The 20,636-nt window shown below is 45.0% G+C and overlaps 1 protein-coding gene across 1 annotated transcript; it reads left to right on the top strand.

The window, feature by feature from the left end:
• The first annotated feature begins 6,846 nt into the window (after window positions 1-6,846).
• On the top strand, window positions 6,847-19,992 carry LOC148439564 (ciliary microtubule-associated protein 2-like). The gene is made up of 7 exons (XM_088464586.1): window positions 6,847-6,950; window positions 7,518-7,653; window positions 7,720-7,863; window positions 16,277-16,444; window positions 18,025-18,153; window positions 18,526-18,647; window positions 19,902-19,992. The coding sequence occupies exons 2-7, from the start codon at window positions 7,612-7,614 to the stop codon at window positions 19,990-19,992; spliced, it is 696 nt and encodes a 231-aa protein (XP_088320712.1). The 5' UTR covers window positions 6,847-6,950; window positions 7,518-7,611.
• The last annotated feature ends 644 nt before the right edge of the window (window positions 19,993-20,636 follow it).

Below are 20,636 nucleotides of genomic sequence, written 5' to 3'. Positions count from 1 at the left end.
GTTTCTAAAGCATCATATACGGTTCTTTTACCAAAATAAAATGGGCAGACTAGATGGGCCAAGTGGTTCCTATCTGCCGTCAAATCCTATAGTGTATTTTAGCTAGTGGCAGGATTAGCAGTATGAAAGCTCCCACCCATGTTAATACATTTAAACGTGCAGTTGCAGATATGTTATGCAACTTAAAATTAGAACTAAATGTTTATAGAAAAATAAAGTGAAATTAAACCAACTTAGAAAAATATTTTTTTACCATGAAATGCTCTAGTGCTGTCCTTCTGTTGAGATCTTCCTGTCAGGTGTCATACAACAGGGCACAAAAAGCATTTTAAAAAATATATTTTTTTGGAATAACCGAAAAACTGAAATATGGTCTGGTAATTGATGTATATAATACTGCACCAACACTCATGAAGGGATACACCATAGTCTCCAGCTGAACTCTAACTTCGCACTATAGGGGCTTTATTTACGTAGTGGCAGGTTTTATAAGCTGACACTTCCAGGGCCGGCGCTTCCATTAGGCAGCTTTAGGCAGCTGCCTAAGAGCGTCAGGACCTGATGGGCGGCCCGCTGAGGCTGTCTTGGAGAGAGGGCATTGCCTTCCCTCTCTTAGAAGCCACTATTGCAGGCTGAGACCCGGTGAATCCCAGTGGCGGCACCCATTACACCCGCTCCCTCCCACCCAACCGCGGAGAAGACAAACTAAACAGACACACATAGAGGGGAATTCAATTAGAGGCGAAAAGCCATATTCACCTGTTTTTTTGTGAAAAATTTGCCTAAAAAAAAATTCGCCAAATTCAATTCCAGGACAATTTCGCCTAAGTGGAAACAATTCTCCAAAAATGATTCTCCAATCAATAGCTGGTGAAAAGAAATGCAAAATCTTTATTTTGGGGTGTAAACGTGGTGAAAAAACTCAGACCCCTTGGGACAGCCCACCAAAGGACAAATCTGCAAAAAAAACAGAAACAAAAACCTAAGAACACCCCAAAAAAGACATGTCATTTTTGGGGTGAGAATGTAAAAAGTGGGGGGATAAACCATTAAAAGTATCGAAATAGACTTCTTGGGGGTCCCCAAGTATGGGTCAGGGGTTTTTGGGATTGCAGGTGCATGCAGCAGGTGGATTTTTCACGTTTTTTAAAAGTTCACTTTAGAGACATAAAAACATGCTAGCACCCTTTTCAAGCACCCCAAATTTGACTGGTTTACTTAATTTCACCAAAAAATACAGCTTTATGCCATTCTTCACCACTTTTACAAAGACGCTAATAGCAAGCAATTTACACAACTTAAGTACCCAAAATAGTCTTATTAGGGCTATTAGTACACATTTATATTGATTCCCTAGGTTAATATATCTTTTTCTGGGGTACAGACTCATTTCCCCAATTCTTTCAGTATTTTTCGCCTGTTCCGCAGTCGCCTATTTCCGTTTTCGCCTGTCTTGCAATTGAATTAGGCGAAAAGCGGGGACGAGCATGGAATAAATTCGCCTCTGAAACAGGCGAATGAAGCGAACAGTCGGACAGGTGAAAACTACACCTCTACTTGAATATGGCTCACAATGCTAGAGGCTGCGGCAGCTGCCTGGGTCCTGTGCCGGCGATGTCATTGGCCGGCCCAGTCTGCTGCTCCGCCTCCAGTCTTCAATGTTCCCTGAGTCCTGGTGCTATGTATGCGCCCCTCCTGGACTGATTCCGGGGGTGGATGGGGGTGGATTGGGCTGCCGGGACGCCAGGTCAGTTCACACTCAGCCCGCCCTTCAATATCTGATCCCCCTCCATGCGATCAGGCAGCTGGATGCTTGATGGAGTTAAAAAAAAAAAAATGGCTGACGGAGCCTTTGCTCTGTCTCTAGCCCCTGCGCCGTCAGCCTCAGACTTCAGACCAGGCAGCAGATGTAATGCAGCACTGAGCCAGGCTGCCAGCGCCCAGCAGCAAACTGCCCAATATTATTGTACAGTACTGCAGCACCAGGTAGGCACCAGCAGAAATATATATAATTCTATAGTGTCCTGTGTGGGTGTGTATATATATATATATATATTAGTGTCCTAGTGTTCACTCTAGCTCCGGCGGCAGGCAGGGTGCCGGAGCTAGAGAGGGCAACGTTGTGCGCGCGCCCAAAAAGGGGGTGTGTGTATAAGACGCGTCCCCTTTTCGTCATACTTGGGGGCGTGCCCGGCACTTACGGACACGCCGGGCAGCCCCCAAGCGCTGCAGAGAGGGAGAATAGATGCTACCCGGCGTCTATTCTCCGGCGGTGACTGGGTCACCGCACATTTCTCCCCCTGCGGGACACTGCGTCCCGCGGGTGAAGACGGCACCCGCAGGCTGTGAGGGCAGGGCGCTTTTTGCCCTCCTGGAGGGCAGGGTGCTATTTGCCCTCGTATTATACGTGTGTGTGTGTGTGTGTGTGTATAGATATATATAAGCAACAACTCCGGCACTCCTTCACGCAGTGTAACTTGGACAAACAGCCCACACCTTGCTCCGGTGCCTTCCTTATTAGGAGGACAGCACCCCCAATACACACTGTACAAAAAAATAGGCAGCACTCGGAGACTGGATAAGACTCGTGAAACCCTCAGCCGAGGGACTTTTAATCAATCATAGGTCGACCTTTCGGAGTCTTGCACCCCTTCCTCAGGACAGCAGAATAACACAATACAAACAAACAGACATATTTATATCATAACTACTCACCACTAAACAGGCGCCATGCACACCTGAGCTCCGTCCAGCAGCCGCACTTCCGGTCGCGGCAAGTCCGCAAAAACCGGAAGTGACGTCACCCGGGCGGGACCCAGCGCCATGGCAACCTGCAATAACATACACAGTGCGATCGTGAACAAACTTAGTCATTATCATAATGCAATAGATCCATAAAGTGTATATATCTCAGCACATGTACACTGTGTAAAAAACATAAGATCTGCGTACAAATATCATGCACAGAAAGGATTATACAAACTTTGTTGTGTATAAAAAGTGATACTTACAAAAAGTGTAAAGTGAATACACATACATATAAATACTCAAATAAAATACACATATTCTAACGTGGACATATAACTAAAGATAAAAAATGCATTAGTAACACTATAAAAAACATTTTGCCACTAATGACATTGCCTCTTATTGTCATCAATATGACAAGTAAAAAATCAATACTACATAATGGAGAAATGGAGCCATCTAGTGGGCAAAAAAACACCACTACTACCAAATTTAAATGCATATACAATCCTTAATGAACATATTCATGTCATAGAAGATCCACAACATTGGCATATAAAGCCATCCAAAATTACACAAATTTATAAGAAATTAATAAGACCCAAAGAGTTATTTAACCCTCGAGGAAAAAGAGTATCCAATCTACAGATCCACTGTGTCTCCAATTGCAGGAGTTTCCTTCCTCTATCACCACCCCTTAGTGACAAGGGTACATGGTCAATAATCTTATATCTGAGGGTCGCTATACTGTGTTTGTTATGCGCAAAGTGGCGTGCTACCGGTTGTTCACTACCATTAGTGGAGATAGCTGTTCTAATTGCCGATCTATGTTGAGCCATTCTGATTTTAAATTGGCATTCAGTTTTGCCTATGTAAGATAGGCCACATGGGCATATAATAACATAGATGATGAATCTAGAGGTACATGTCAAAGGCCACTTAATTTTATATCTTTTCCCCGAGTATGGATGGAGTATGGTATCCCCGGTCTCAAGATATGAACACGTCGTGCACCCTAGGCACTTAAAACATCCATCTTTACGTGTCAAGAAATTGGGCTTAGGCATAGGTTTTAAAAAATTTGTCACATCAGTTTTAACCACCAGATCTTTGATATTTCTCCCTCTGGTATAGCTAGGTAATAGTTTAGTATTGTGCAAACACTTTAGCTCTGGATCAGATGTAATAATGGGCCATAACTTCTTAGCTCTTTTGTTGGTATATTTGCTCTTAACATCGTATTCATGGACCCATGGTAGCTGATTTAGCTTTTTGTCCTTAGGATCAATTCTCAATAACTCTTCCCTACTCAGACAATGCTTTTTGTCTAGCCTTAATCAATTCTTCCACCGGATACCCTCTCCTCTCAAATTTTTTAGACCTGATATCTAATTGTCACTTCCGGTTTTTGCGGACTTGCCGCGACCGGAAGTGCGGCTGCTGGACGGAGCTCAGGTGTGCATGGCGCCTGTTTAGTGGTGAGTAGTTATGATATAAATATGTCTGTTTGTTTGAATTGTGTTATTCTGCTGTCCTGAGGAAGGGGTGCAAGACCCCGAAACGTCGACCTATGATTGATTAAAAGTCCCTCGGCTGAGGGTTTCACGAGTCTTATCCAGTCTCCGAGTGCTGCCTATTTTTTTTGTACAGTGTATATATATATATATATATATATATATATATATATATATATATATGTGTGTATGTATGTAAAAATGCGATGTCTGTCAGAAAACAGCTACAGGCGGCACTCCACGGTCTTTATAAATGAAGAAAAGTGACTTTATTCGCCAACGTTTCAAGACCTGGGCGGTCTTGTCATCAGGGTGTAAAAGTGTGACAAATAAGGAAGCTTACCTTAAATAGCGGTGTATTAACAATGGTGTCCATGAACATCCTCAATCCTGAATATTCAAAATATTCTCCAGTACAAACAGGAATTAGATAATCAACTTTTGGACACTGCAGTATATGAAAAATTAACATATGACCCTACTTTAATATATAAGTCGGAACTGGATTCCACTTTACACACGGCGGTACTTAATCAGCATCTAAGTTCTAATCTGCTAAACAACTGGTGCAACCATTTCCAAGAGTCCCGGTGATTTATACAGTCCGCCCCCCCCCCCCCCCCCCGCAGTAGAGAGAGACTTAACAAGAATAAAAAAAAAAAACACTTACCTGAAAATCCCGCTCCTGGTCCCGCCGCTGTCCGCTCCTCCGGCCGCTTTCATGGGAGAGACGTCGTCATGACGACTTGTCTCCCATCACCCACTGCGGGAGCCGGAAGATGGCTCCCGCAGTGGGAGCAGCAGCAGCCGCTGAGAGTCTGACAGACTCTCAGCCGCTGCTGATTACACCAAACACGCAGCCGCCGGCTCCGGCGGCTGTGTGTTTGGCAGTGTGTAGCGCTGACCGAACTCCGTCCGGTCAGCGCTACACTTGACTCGGGTATAAGCCGAGGGGGTACTTTTTCAGCACACTTTTTGTGCTGAAAAACTCGGCTTATACTCGAGTATATACGGTAGATCACCTGTGCTCAAGCATGGATATCCTTAAAACATGGACTGTATGGCGGAGTTTGGGAACCTCTATCATATGGTCAGGAAGCAATTAGTTACTTATGTAGAATCAGTCATGGTTTGCGGTCACTGGGCCTGATTCATTACGGATCGCAAATCGGCCGATGGTACGTACTTCGTATGCATTGCAGTGTGCGTACGTGAGTTAGCATTGCGATCGATACAAAGCCATCACAGACTGAAGGACAGGAGGGTGTTTGGGGGTGGTGATGGAGGAGTGGCTGGAGAAACGTTGGCGTGCCTGTCCGTTTGAACGCCGTTGCATGGACGTGCATAAATTGTCCACTGCGACGGCATACACAGCTTGAGTACTCACTGCGTGCAACGAGCAATTTATGAGTAAGGTCATACCTGCTGTAATTGTGCGTGAGGGGCCGATGTTACTCGATGTTCCCGATGTATACACAGCACTGCAAGGTATTACGGATGTGACATAGCGGTAGTGGGCGTCTTTATGTTGGCTGTGCGACGGCATTGCGATAGCATTCATTAGCATATTGTTTCAGCACACCTGTGTGCGTAATCGCAGCCGCGATTGCAATAGTTATCCGTAGTGAATCAGGCCCCACTGTTCTTTAATGTTTACACACTTTTTAGCCACGAACCAATGAGTGAACAACAAATACATTTTTTTACATAAATAGTTACATTTAGATTTTCTATCTTATCCCATAGATTTGATGTATCTGCGGTTTATCCTGAATTTAAGAAACCTGGTTCCTACACACAAGTACCTTACTGCAAGAGGGCAACTTCAGAGACAGTGAGTACATATATGATACACCACTGGCTAAGAAACTCTAAAGAACATATTTCATAAAATATTAGGAGGGGAACATGCAGTAGCCAATGGCAACTACATAAATTAATTTGTGTCTCTAGAGTCCTGTAAAGTGATATCTGGTTGGTTGCTGTGGATTGAAACAGTTCATGCTCATTGCACCATGTTATTAAATAAGATCTAGTTGATGAAGTTGATTTTAGATTCAAGAAAGTTTATGAAAGATGTACAGTTCAAGGCTACATCCGAATAACAATAATGTCCTTTTAGAGGTCACAGGACACCACTTACCCCCTCTGTCCCTCATCTACCTAAGCCTCTGTTGATTGCAGGGCTGTATTTTATAGGGTAAGACTGGTTTTCTCTATATGTTTTTCTTGAGAAAGAAAACATTTTTCACGTTTTTTCTTATTTTTAAGTAAGAATGTGAATGTTGGACATAAATTGTATCTGTAAAAAGACTGTGATTTAATCCAGGCAAGACGTTTAGGGCCTGGAACCTATAATCCCTATAATCCTTTCGTTCTGGAGCGAGTTGCATCTACGCCTGGATGGAAAAGAGCAGAAGAAACAGAACGGCTGACTGTGATGCCACATGTCCTGTACAAGGAAACATGGGAGAGGAACCGTTTGCTGGTGAGGTGAAGCTGTAATTTACACTCTGGGAAACATGAATCAATTTTCTGAAACGTTTGTATGCTTGATTACTTTAGAAGCAAAACATGGGGCCGGGTCGATACAACATAAAGTCATTTCTGGAGCTAATGGAAAAGAAACCTGCCAGCGTGCGAGGACTGTGTAACACTAAAGATGTGCGATTCAAGGACGAATTAAAGGTAGAGCATGTTAAACAGTGATAGAGGAGTTCTAGGAATATGCACAATAATCCTCTACACATTGTGGGTCAGCCAAACTGTAGGCTAGTTCTAGGTACACACTGTGCATTTATGGGACCGATTAACCAATTCCCAGCCTAGTGCTGCCGGCGAACGGTCACAGTAATATAAGCATGCCCTGGCAGCGCCCCCTCTGTTTTACACGGTAGCTTGACCCGACGCTGGCGAAGCAAAGTATTTCCATTTTTGCATGTCCCCGTTGTCGGGTACAGTGTAACGCAATCTGAATAAATTACAGTAAGCTGCCATCTCCATAGAGATTTATAGGGGCGGGGGTAAGCCTCACAAACTGATTTCACTGGTGCTAATCTGTTAATAATGTAATAAAAGCACAGAAAAGCCCTTTGGTGAAAACACCAGAGAAAGGACTTTTCTCATCTTAATAAATAGACACCTGAATCAGTTCTGTACCCCCTTCCTGGCAGTGTGTGAATGATGTCACATGCAGATGAATGTTTGCTATGTGATCTATTTTGTTCATGATTCCTGTTTCTGTCCTCCACACAGAATTGTACCCCAGGACCTGGAACTTACGGCAAAGCAGGGAATCCACACACTCATAGAAGAGAGGGCTTCAGAGTCTGCCAGCTCCAAGGGTATAATGGACAGCGAAACGACTAAATGTGGCTCAGCAAGCAGCAATGTAAGTGATTATGGGATGAGAGGGGCCGTGTGTCATTGCTTTCCTAATGCACTGCTCATATTTCAGGAATGTGTGCCGGGACCAGGAACCTACAACCTAAAATGCTCCATAGATGAAACCTTGAAGCACGTTGTGGGTAAAAGAGGACCTTATGACCTATTCACCGGGCCAAGATCACAGCACATCCTGTACGGACACTTTGCTACACCTGTAAGTATGCTACAAAGTGGAACGCTTCCATTAGAGGTCATTGAATGGAAGATGCTGACCACATATAGTATGTACATGTATAAAACTGAATATAAGAAATTAGGGAACCAGTATATGACGAACGGTACAGGAGGTATACAATAGTATATGCCTGTACTTTTTTATTTTCAATTATTATATAAATGGTATACTTCTCTTTAAGTATTGTTTGTGATTTATGGCTACCATGTAATGATCACAATATTCCCTTGTTTAAAAAAATAAGAAAAAGCAATCTTCTCTGTTCTGTGGCCAACTTGGAAATCCAGAAGACTCTGGGCCTGATCAGAGATGGGTGATAATGCACAGACTGCGACTCTGCATGCAGCGGCTGTGCAATAATATGCTTATGCCACAGGTGGCGTCTAGTTTAAAATGACGCCTACTGTATGCATTGCAGATCCGAGGGGTGCAGCATCGGCTCACTCTGTGGGAACATCTGCCATCTGAGTAACCCTGTGTTGCAAGACGCAGACACTGGCCACGGCGTGCCTCAAAAACGGGGCCGACACATCTGTTTTCAAGACCACCCAGTCCCCAAACTGCCGCAGCTTGTCATTCATGTTGTGGCTTAGGGGGCACTGCTAGCGATCTCTCAGAACGAGATCTGCACATGCACAGATCTCACACCATTGGGTTTGCGTACATCTCTGAATAAGGCAGATCTGACCATCAGGAGGTGAGGTTGAATAACTGCACCCTATACAATACAATACAGTACAATAAAATACAGCCACCCACAAGATTTTATGACCTCTTGATCAAAGACACTGCAGGGGTGGTAAATGAATAAATTGTATGTGGAAATTGCCAGATTTGGCCAACTTTATCTGGAGAAACTTGTAACATTGTAGGTCAAATTGGTGTTATTATTGTCCCACTTGGTGCAGTTATGGGTGGAATGTCTATAATTGTTTACGATTAGGGAACTAATACAGAAAACATTTGAATTTGTTTATTTAAAATATATTTATGCAGCATTCTCCATAGGGTATCCACAGGGTTACCTTGGGTTATAGTCCTGGCTTGGCCATCGGGCACCACACAGTTAACTTTGTGCTCCCAGCATGCACTGGGCCCCCCTCCTATAACCCCGCCCCCAGGCCAAGGCACCTCAGTTTCAGTTGGTACCCGGCCATAGTCGGGTCACTGCATGGGGGCTGCTGGCAAAAACAGCCCCGAAGTTAAGAAGACTGCAAGTGCGGCTAGTGGGGACAGTCCAGCGGAAGCCCCCACTACCCCACCTACACCCCTGCTGGCGCTGAGCCACCGGTACTGAACCAGGGAACTCGGCAGGCTTTTCTGGGGGTCCCAGCTAGCAGGACTGTGGTCAGGTGCACAGGGAGCAACAAGGTAAGCACAGGGGGCGTCTGCGGACGGAGCCCACTGTGGCACAGTCCAGTGTCCTCAGGGCTGGGGGCTACCTGAGGGGTGCAGTTAGTGGAGCCAGGTACTCATCCTGCGCTACCACTAGACCACCAGGGATATGGGGCTGGAGCATTAAGGAAGCGCTCCAGCATCCTGAGGGTTAATGGCCTGCCAGAGAGGGTGCTTTTCCGGTTTTAGACTATGGGAAAGACCCCTCTCTCACTGCACCAGCTGCCTTTCTACTGAGGCTTGGCGCGCTGGTGCTTGGGATCCTTCCCCACGGCTCCGCCTACAGAACGCACGGTGGCCATCTTGGATGCACAGCAACGCTGAGTAGGAATGTGGAGCCTGGGTCCCCCACCATCCTACCTCTCCTACAGCTTAATGTTTGGTCAGGTAGCGCTATTCCCACTTCAGACTTAGCATCTGAGTGGTTGATGATAGCGCTGTTAGTGCAGGCAAGCGCCGGCTCTGACGTGCGCACGCGTGAGACCCGGCTAGCGACGGGCGCTCCGTTGCTCCGGGTCTTGCACCAAAACGGGGCGGCTATCAATTTTGATCGACAGCTCGCACCATTTTGGAGGCGTGGCGGGGGGGTGGCTTCACAAACTGAGGCGTTCCCAAGCGAACGCCTGCCGTTTGTGGGTGGCCCCACTGACATCACCAGTGATGTCAGTGGGAGAGCTTCCGGCTCTATTAGAGCCGGAAGCTCTCTGAGGCTTGCGTCCACAAGACCCTACCACAAGCCCCGATGGTCGCGATGGCCTGGCCGGTCGCAATAGCTGTGGGTGGTCACCCACAGCTATGCGAGTTGCCTGAAGGCCGCACAAAAAAAAAAACGCCCTGAATCAGAGCGAGCGCTCTTTCAGAGCATCCGTCTCTGAATCAGGCCCTCGGTCCGCCACAGTACAGAACTTAACGGACGTTTTGCAGGTGCCCGCTCTACGGCCTGCTGAGAGACCATTAGTAGCGCCACTGTTACCACATTATGACGATGATGATGTCAGATGAAGGGGAGCTCCCGGAATCTGACTCGGAACGACCCACTTAAGCGGTTGAGTATAAGTGCAGGATTTATGTATCCGGGCTAATTAAAGCTTTCCGCAGGGTTATGGAGGATGACTGTCTCCCTGAGACTGCATCGTCTTACGCATACTTTAAAAGGTAAGGCGTCAGTTTTTCCTCTCTGGTCAGCTGGTGGACCATATGGAGGAAGCGTGGAAATTCCCAGGCAGAATGTTTCAGCCCCAAAAGAGACTCATATTCTTATCCCTTTGCAGAGGATTACTTCACTAAGTGGGACACCCCTCCTCAGGTGGATTCCCATGTGACACGCCTGATTAAGAGTGCAATCTTACCCATGCCGTCTATGTCCTCATTTAAGGACGTTTCGGACCGCAAGGTAGAGATTTACTTAACATCCATTTACTCTTTGGCCGGGGGATCCGCCAGACTGCTCATAGCGGTCTGTTGGGTGGCTTGGGCCATGGAAAAATGGGCTGATGCTTTTTAATCGTCATTCTCCTCTGATGCTTCTGAGGAGCAGACGGTGCTGGTAGTATCCGTGATTCTGCTACTTATATTAGCGAAGCAGCGTTGGATGTTAGCCTGCTTACTTCCAGGATTTCAGCAGCAGCAGTTTCGGCTTGCCGATCGTGGTGGTTACGTTCTTAGATTCCACGTCTGCATTCAAAGAAGGGCCTGGAAGGCTTGCCGTTTAATGGTCTGGTCCTCTTCGGCCCAGACCTGGATAAAATTGTAAGTACATTGGCAGCTGCAAAGTCTGCATGTCTGCCATCGCCTCAGGCTCCGTCTAGGACTGCTACTTAGGCTGAAAAGACGATCGTCCTCAAGGTAAGCAGAAGGTGCAGTCTTTTCCCAGGCCATCAGGAGCCACCAGGAAGACACCCTAGTCCAAGAAGCGACCTTGGAGTGCTAGACGCCTTGTCACCAAGCCTAGGGCAAACTCTCAGCATGAGTTGGGCCTCCCCTTGGGGAACCCCAGGGTGGGAGGCCGACTTCTTTGGTTTGCCCAGCACTGGTGGATGATTATCACAGACACCTGGGTCAGAGAAGTGGTTTCTCACGGGTACGCCCTCTCCTTCAACAGAAGGCCTCCCCATCAGTTTTGTTTCCTACACTCCGGAGGTAGGCCTTCATTCCACAAAGGCTCTGGAAATCCAGAAAGTGGTAAGTTCTATGCTCCAAGACGGGGTCATAGTTCCAGTCCCCCCGTCCCTCAGGGGGATGGGTTCTTATTCCAATCTCTTTTTGGTACCAAAACCGAACGGTTCTGTCCGTCCTATTCTCAACTTCAAGGCTCTCAACAAGTCTCTGAGGGTCCCTCGGTTCAGTATGGAGACTCGACGTTCCATTATATTAGCTATGGAACCTGGGGATTTCATGGTGTCCCTGAATATTCAGGATGCCTACCTGCATATCCCCATTGCTACGGCTCCTCAGAGGTTTCTCAGATTTGCTGTATTGGATCACCATTACCAGTTTCAACCGCTGCCGTTTGTTCTTTCCGCGGCTCCGCAGGTGTTCACCAAGGTAATGGCGGTCATGGCGGCTCGCCTGCGGTTACAGGGGGTTCGCCTGTTACCTTTCATGGACAACCTGCTTTTCCTAGCAGGGTCTCCGGAGGTACTTCGCAATCATCTGCAACTGACAATATCGGTGTTGCATACTCACGGCTGATCGATTGGAAAAAGTCCTCACTGATGCCATCTCAGAGGATGATGCATCTGGGAGCACTGTTGGACTCTCAGCAGCAGAGAATCTTCTTTACAGAGGAGAAGATCTCAGCCCTACATACCAGGTTACGTTCCTGTCTCCAGGGTCGCCAGGTGTTCATTCACTTGGCATTGAGATTACTGATTTCCATGGTGTCGACATTCGACATGGTGGAATATGCCCAGTTTCGTTCAAGACCTCTACAGAGGCTGATCCTCTTCAGATGGGATGGATCACATGGTCGGATTAAGGATTCTGCCTTTGAACCTCTATACACCCCTGCCTATACCTTCTGATATCCTGCCTATAAACCTCTAAGGACGACGCTATTTTGCGTACGCAGTTATACAGTAAATAAAGACTCCAGACCTAGAACCTGTGGTTCCAAAGCACAAAATATTATTCAAGCAAAAGTACAGTCAGTTACACGCTAGTTATAAGTACAAATTTAGCGCAAAGGAATTATACAGACCCAAGTACAGTTATACATACGCAGCGCTCTGGACCAGATGTAGGCATCAGCAAGAAACCCCTCGTCAATCAGCATTCAGCACGAAGACTCGAAACCCAGGGTCAGAGCACACATATTTATACCCTCCAGAAATAGACAACACAATAGAGAAGTTTGTTGCTAATACCATTGGTCCTAAAGGAGAGGGCATATGTTACAAGGCATTTAACAGGTTGGTTCAAATATACACAGTCCAGCCTCTAACAACTGGTGGTCTCTGGTTTCCCACCTCATGCAAATCCTAATGGTTGGTCATATAATGTTCATTTTGTTGCTTGAAGTCTCTGCGGTCCATAACTTGAGAATGCCTGTTGCGATCTCTACATCGATGTTACCGGAATACTGTTGAGAGAGTATGCATCAGTACAATACCAAACATGGCTTACTTATCACATATAAAACCTTAGTTACAAAATAATCTTTATTTCATAGCAATTATAGTAAATGTGCATACTTGAATCTTATACCTTAAAGCTTTTGGAACCTTGTATGTGAATATGTAATGTGTGAGTATGTGGGGTTTGATGTAAAGACGCTAGTTAGGTTTATCTGATTTGGGGCAGATGTGCACGCATGCAGCTAATAAACAGCGTTCGCATGCAGGATATTGTGCATTCGCTACTGAGCATCATGTTAGCAGCTTAACTGTGCATAATGTGTGGTGTTCATGCATGAGATTCCATATGGCAGTGTTCATTCCAGGAGTACTCAACTCTGAAGCGGACTTCCTCAGTCGACACGATGTACATCCAGGGAAGTGGTCACTTCACCAGGAGGTCTTCCAACTCCTGGTGGACAAATGGGGTTTTCCAGAGATAGATCTCATGGCCTCCAGATACAAATGCAAGCTAAGAGTGTACGGGTCCAGAACAAGAGACGCAGAGGCTCTCCTGGTAGACGCTCTGTCGGTTCGGTGGACCTTCCAGTTTGCGTACCTGTTTCTTCCTTTCTCCCTTCTTCCTCGGGTATTGAAGAAGTTCAAGCAAGAGGGAGGCATGATCCTGCTGGTGGCTCCAGTGTGGTCGGACGTCACTGGTACTCAGATCTTCAGAGTCTCTCCATAGACGCTCTGTTGCTGTTTCCTCAACGTCCGGACCTGTTGTCTCAGGGTCCTTGTGTTTACACGGATTTGAGTCGTCTGTCTTTGACGGCGTGGGTCTTGAGACATCCATGCTTCGGAAACCTGCTTCTGCCAGGATTTACCACAGGGTATGGCATACCTTCTTTGAATGGTGTCGCCCCAGGGGGTACGATTCCCAGGTATTTCGGATATCCAGGGTTCTGGCTTTTCTCCAGGCAGGATTAGATAAGGGTCTTCGTCTAGCCTCATTGAAAGTACATGTTTCCGCACTGTCTGTGTGGTTTCAGTGGAGGATTGCTCCACTCTCGGATGTTCGCACCTTTTATGCAGGGTGCTCTTCGCATACAGCCTCCCTTTGTGCCTACTGTGGCTCCTTGGGAATTGACCTCCATTTGAACTACTGGGCTCAGTGGATCTCAAATGGCTCACAGCTAAGACTGTGTTTCTCCTGGCTATTGCTTCCGCCAGGAGGGTGTCAGATTTGGGGGCTCTTTCTGGTTTTTCACAGCAGCAGGGCAGTGCTTCGGACTTGCCTTGGGTTCCTGCCTAAGGTGGTCTATAGTTTCCACATTAATGGGGAAATTGTAGTGCCGGCCTTTAACTCACAAGACCTTGTGGTACGAGCTCTACGGTTTTACCATACCAGTTCCCTTAGGAAGTCGGACACTTTGTTCGTCCTCTATGGTTTCCATAAGAAGGGTTGGCCGGCCAACAAGCAAGCGTTGGCCAGGTGGATTCGCATGGCGATTTCTGAGGCTTACAGTCATGAGGGCATTCCTGTTCCGCCCTCTGTTACTGCTCATTCTATGAGGTCTGTGGGTCCATCATGGGCAGCTCCTTTCTGCACAGGAGCGCCCCCACCGTTGAGGATACTGCTTTGGGAACTCCCAAGGTATCCCTGTGGATACCCTATGGAGCCTGCTGCAGAAAATAAGAGAGATGGTAAGAACTTACCTTTGTTATCACTATTTCTGCAAGGTCCATAGGGTTCCACAAGGAGCCCACCCTGTCGCCCTGTGCTTCATATGGGTCTGGTTCTGGTCACCGATTTTCCGTCTCCCTGTTGTGAGAATGTGATTCTTGTGTATTCCAGACTTCCTTCTCTCTTTTTCTCTCCTCCTATGGCCTTGGCTTATTACTGAATTGAGGTGCCTTGGCCTGGGGGAGGGGGACCCAGTGCATACTGGGAGCACAAAGTTAACTGTGTGGTGCCCGATGGCCAAGCCATGACTATAACCCAAGGTATCCCTGTGGAACCCTATGGACCTTGCAGAAATAGAGATATCAAAGGTAAGTTCTTACCATATCTCTTATTTTATATTATTTATATATATATAATAATCTCACAAGTTTCACACTATGGGGCCGATGAGGGGTTGAATGTAAGTTGGATGCAGTTATACGCTACTGTGCGCACAGGAAACTAATGTGGTTGATCACCTGTTTGCAGAGCTGTACGCATTTATTTATTTACATTTAGAATATATAATGCTACGCTTTACAAAGAACAATTCAGTCCTTCACTGCCCCAATGGTTCTTACAATCTATGGTCCGTATCCCATGAACATACATACACACTAGGGTCCTTTTTTATCAGAAGTCAGTAAATCTACGCTATGTTTTTTGGAGTCTGGGAGGAAACTGGGAGAGCCGAAGGCCTTGGTCAGGAACTGAACTCCTGATCTTGGAACTGTGAGTCTGCAATGCTAACCACTATACCAACTGTGCTGTCCCATCTGTTCAGCCCACTGTCCCTATGCATTTGCTCGCTTTCATAGACACCATTGTTATGAATGCACCAGTCTGATAACAGCCATATCGCTGTGTACACACTACTCTGCATAGCACGCAATTCTGTTGATAGGCCTGCGAAGCGGTCATGCGACTGAGTTGCATAGGACTCAGCTATGGAGCATACACAGCACAAAAACACTCAGAAGCCAATTGCAAAACAAAGTTACGTTCAAATCTGCATCGGCCCTTACATTGGGTTTCCTGTTCTTTGGAGAACTGGACACAAACTGCCTCATCTTTTTTGCATTTACTTTATAAGCATAGATACTGTTTTACATACCATGCCTACCTATAAGATTAGTGCTTTGAGTGGACATCAGGGACATGAATATCCACAGGATTTTTTTTTTATGCAAAACTCGGCCTTTCTGCTATCAGTGCTGCTACGCCAACCATGTGCACAAAATTCTACTAGGGTCGACCAACAACGGCTCTGTTATCCATGGCTAATGGTTTCAAACCATCAGTAAGAAACCATCAATGATTGAGCCATCAATGGTTTAACTCTGCGCATGCGCTGAACACAGCCGGCATTAGCCATTTGGATTTTGCCATTGATGTTCACCATTGGTGGCCTCCGATTGACGGTAAAACTAGTTATGATCGACATCAGACCATCGATGGTTGCCAATCATCAATGGTCGATGGCCAACCCTAAATTCTGCTTCTAGTATTCCTGATTCAATACAGATGGAGGTTAAAAATATGACTGAATGTGCTAATAGAAGTGTATGAAATATATTCACAGTGCACATGATATAGCTTCAGAACATCACGTGCTAGACTCAACCCACCTACATTCTCCCAAAAAGGCAAAAACAAGTGGCCAGAATATGGTGGTTATTCTGTGTGTGTATTTATGTCTGTTTCATTATATCCCTAGGAATATTATCAGACAGAGCTAGGATACTTTGATGCAAAGTCATTCATTGAAGATCTTGAAAATGATCAAAAAAAGAAACATGGCAAGTTTGGAACAATTCATCGCTTTCCAAAAACTCCAACGGACAGGATATTCTACAGCTCGCTTGCCCACTGTCCCCGGCCACTTGTCAGTATTCAGGATTTGATTATCCAGTACAAACCATTTGCAGGATGTCTGCTTCAAAATCTAGCCTGTATTACCATGGAAACTTGGATGGGTGTGAATGTATACAAATGCACCCTTTATGCAAATGTACACAACTATGGATGGGCCATATAATATGTTTCCATTACTTAATTGCATATTAAGACTTAGCATGATAAAATAGTATTTTGACTCCTGGCTGTAACAAGTGTTTTGTGCACTAACATTCCTGTAAGCTCAGAATTTGGGTTTAGTTGGCTGAATCCCATGGATCTAAATGAATCCCAAATGTTTGAGTTGCTGTTAAGGTCCATCCAAGTCTCCAACAGAATCCTGAATTTGATACATTCCTTAATACAAAATGTATGTACTGTACATATAGAACACAGCTTTCCAGAGCTGGTTATTTAAAAGGACTGCACATACAGTATGTTAAAGATGGAAGGAACTGAGGGGCTAAATAAGGCATTGGAACTGCTGTGCTGGTGTCTATTGGGCAGCATGAATCGTGCAGAAATGATATATTGGGGAAGCTTATACTTGGCCATCCCACTCTTGCGTCTCATATATAATTATAGTAGCCCACTGATGCTGGCTGGTGATCACGTACTTTCATGCAAGTGCTACACCACATATGCTACATAAAGGTAAATGAAGACACTAGGGGATATATTTAATAAAGTGAGAATTTTTAGAGGTGGATATGTTGCCCATAGCAACCAATCAGATTCTACTTAACATTTAACTAGAATCTAATAGTTAGAATCCGATTGGTTGCTATGGGCAACATCTCCACTTCTAAAAACTCACTTGAGTAAATGTACCCATTGAGCCCTATTATGAGTATGTTCCAATGCCGATATTCTCGCATTGGTCAATGTTTTTTCAACTTTGCATGCGTTTAAATTTCAGCTTGAGCGTCCCACAGTATGTGGGTACAAAGTCGCAGGACCCAATGATACCTTTGCATGGAATCAGAAATGTATTGGGCATTCCTGAACGGTAACTGGGAGGTGGCTCTTCTGACACAGGAAGATGCATCTTATGGGTGTGTTATGGGAGTTTTGCGGGTGTGTCGCAGGAGGGGTTTTGGAATCAGATGCTTAATTGCGTGCATTGGAGGCCACACTCTGACGGAGAATCTGCACCTAGCAGTGACGCACCAAGCAGTAATGTAGCACCTACAGATGCACAAAGTGGCTGTCTCAGTCCTTGCACATTCCTGCGCACGGCTGTACACCAAGTGCTTATTGTAGAATTAGCATAAAGTCACAGGTGAGACTGTGACAGAAGAGCGCAAACACGTACGCCACTTTGTCTGGCTCAGAATCAGTCCCTAGAGGGAGCAATAAAGTGCACATGGTTAGTGGGGTGATCTGTGACAGTCCTCCTAGTGACTAGCTTCCAGTATCAATACTAATGACACCTAGGCAATAACATCTGCAATGTTTATGTACGCGCAGCAAGAGTTCTTACAGGAAGTGTCTGTGCGGCCTGTTATGCCTGTGTTATACTAATATACTGTGTGTCACTGCATCTTGATCTATTGTTTTTCATGATAGCATTCCCCAGGTCCTGGTTCCTATGATGTAAAATCAGTGTTCGCTTCTGTGAGGCAGTCCTCGGTTCCCTTCCTGACCTCTGCTAAGCGATTTGACAGAAAGTCATGCAGAGTCCTCTTTGGAAGTAATGTAAGTTTATTGTGCATAGAATATAGATGTTCTTTTTATTTCTGCATTACTGGTGCTGACTCGGCCTAAGTTAGCTCTTCCTAAGATTTTGGGTTGCTCTGCACAAACTTACACAGTAACTCCCTGAGATCTATGGGTATTTCGCACTCACATTTACAGCAAGCTTTTTATTTTTTTGCTTTATAGTATAAAAATAGTTTCAAATACTTTTAGCATTTTCCTTCTGTTCGCCACGTTTATGAATATGGACCCTGAATTAGTACTGTCTTCAAATTGAAAGCTTATGTCTTAGACAGAGTATTAGAACCTCCGGATTATCCAGTCCCCTTGTTTCTCACATTCAGTTAATCTACTGTACTTGTCACATTGCAGAACCCAGTCGGCGTTGGTCGATACGATATCAACAAACCCACAAGTGGCAAAACTTACCGATCCGCATTTCTCTCAAAAACCGCACGCTCTTTCTCTGATCGGGAAAAAGAAAAAGCTTTCAAGTGAGTTACAATTTGGTTCTTTTGCATTCAATGGTTAACATACCCTAGTACAGTGGTTCCCAAACTTTGTTTGGTACATGGTCCCCTTAGGTCCTCAGCATTTTTTTCACAGCATCCCTAGGCCAGGGGGGAGCTATTTACTAAGATCAAGTGCATTCCAATTAGCTCCTAACTGCTGTGTTTGAAAAATGACAGCTAGGAGCTGGTTGATTGGTACTTTAGCTTTGTCCACTTTATCTCCATCTAAAGCTTAGTAAATAGACTCCTCCATTAGCTTCGAGGTTCTGTTGGAACCTTGTGCACTAATACAATGTGGGTCCTATGATGGGAATTCCTAACACGTTTTTTCTTGCACCCCATAGAGGTGCAAGCAAGAGTAAGCTAGACTTTTCATCAGTAATAACCTGCTGTGTGCACAGTTGGAACTTCATACTTAAATGAATCTCCCCCCAAAAAAACATAGGGGGAATAGCTGGGATGAGGGACAATGGGAGATATACCCACAAAGGATTGACAGAGAAACAGGTACATATTACATTTTGGAGATAGAGAGGGACAGATAGGGACACAGACAGGGAGCAGAGATGCACACAGAGGATGTGACAAACTTGGGTGGGTGGACCAAAGTCAGGGCTGGACTGGTGAAGAAGAGACAACAATGAATTCTCCCATCAGGACAGGAATCTGTGCAGAGCGCTCATTCACCCTTGTTGTATTGGCAGCAAATATTTGGTGCTCATTAACCTCTTCTCACTTTGCTGCACAGAGAAGGAGGGAGGAGAAATGAGAAGACAGATGGGGCTGTACAGCACAGCCACACACAAGTAGTGCAGCCTGTGTAATTGGCTGCACTCTGACGTTCTAAGGCTAACAGGTAGCACATGGCCCAGCCTACAAATATGGTGGCCCAAGTAATTTATTTGCACCCCAGGTACCACAGAACCCAGTTTGGGAACCACATCCTTAGTATAATATATACTAACATGTGATTAGCAACCAGTGGGCTCACTGAGGCTAAAGAGCTCTAGATGCTGCCTTTAATTTATTCAAACTGTACTAGAAAAACTGATTGGTTGCTGAGTTACAGCAACTTTTGTGTTCTGTTATCTGTGCATCAGTCTCAGAAATGTCCCCCTCAGTAGTGTATTGTTTATACATCCTCTTAACATGTAAGTTGTGCCCTACAAGAAGATGGACTTGAATTCTCATTCTGACGGCCATTATATTTTCTAATTCCACTGTTTGTTGTTCTAGGGAACGGATCCAGAGATCACACAGTACTTTGCCTGTTCAGCCATTAGTAGCACCGGCTAATGGTCCTCTACTACAATCTACTACTACATGAGAGAGAGGATGAGGCTTACCGGACATCATTTTGGCTGAGAACTTGAAATGATGGATAATCTAATGTTTTATGTGTTAAGAGGAACTGTGGGAATTAATCATTAACATCTTAATGCAAAAATCTGTCTATTGCTATTAATTGCACACGTTACTCATTTTCATCAGGATAATTGTTATATATAGTGGTCTGTTTCTTATATGTTCCAGGAGATATTCAATAGTTATTACCTCTTGTTATTTTATGAAGCACTCCCAGGTTTTCCAACAGCTCAATTCATAACACTGTCCTTCAGTGTAATTGAGGGATTCAGCATGGATGGGTAAATGAATTAGAGTCCTATGAGGGAGTAGTCACTGCTGTTATCTTTCAATAATAATTGTTGGCAATGATATCCCCCTCCGATTAAATAACTTCACCATTGACACTATAACAGATTTATATTCAACTCATAGGGTGCTACCGCTAATAACTACAACATGATCATGTTCAATGAAATGAGAAAGGAAGTTATACTATGGTGGTGTACATAAGTAACCCACTAATTATATACTGCAATACAAATTTTAATGATATATTAAATAATAATATACTAAAAGCCCAACAAACAAGAAAAAGAGGTAAACAAAGGAAAGCCATAGTAAGTT

The sequence above is a fragment of the Taudactylus pleione genome, unplaced genomic scaffold, assembly GCF_031769625.1.
Source record: "Taudactylus pleione unplaced genomic scaffold, aTauple2 ptg001695l, whole genome shotgun sequence".
In the NCBI taxonomy this organism is placed as follows: Eukaryota; Metazoa; Chordata; class Amphibia; order Anura; family Myobatrachidae; genus Taudactylus; species Taudactylus pleione.
Note: the sequence above shows the minus strand (reverse complement) of the source record. Positions and strands in the feature narration are given on the sequence as shown.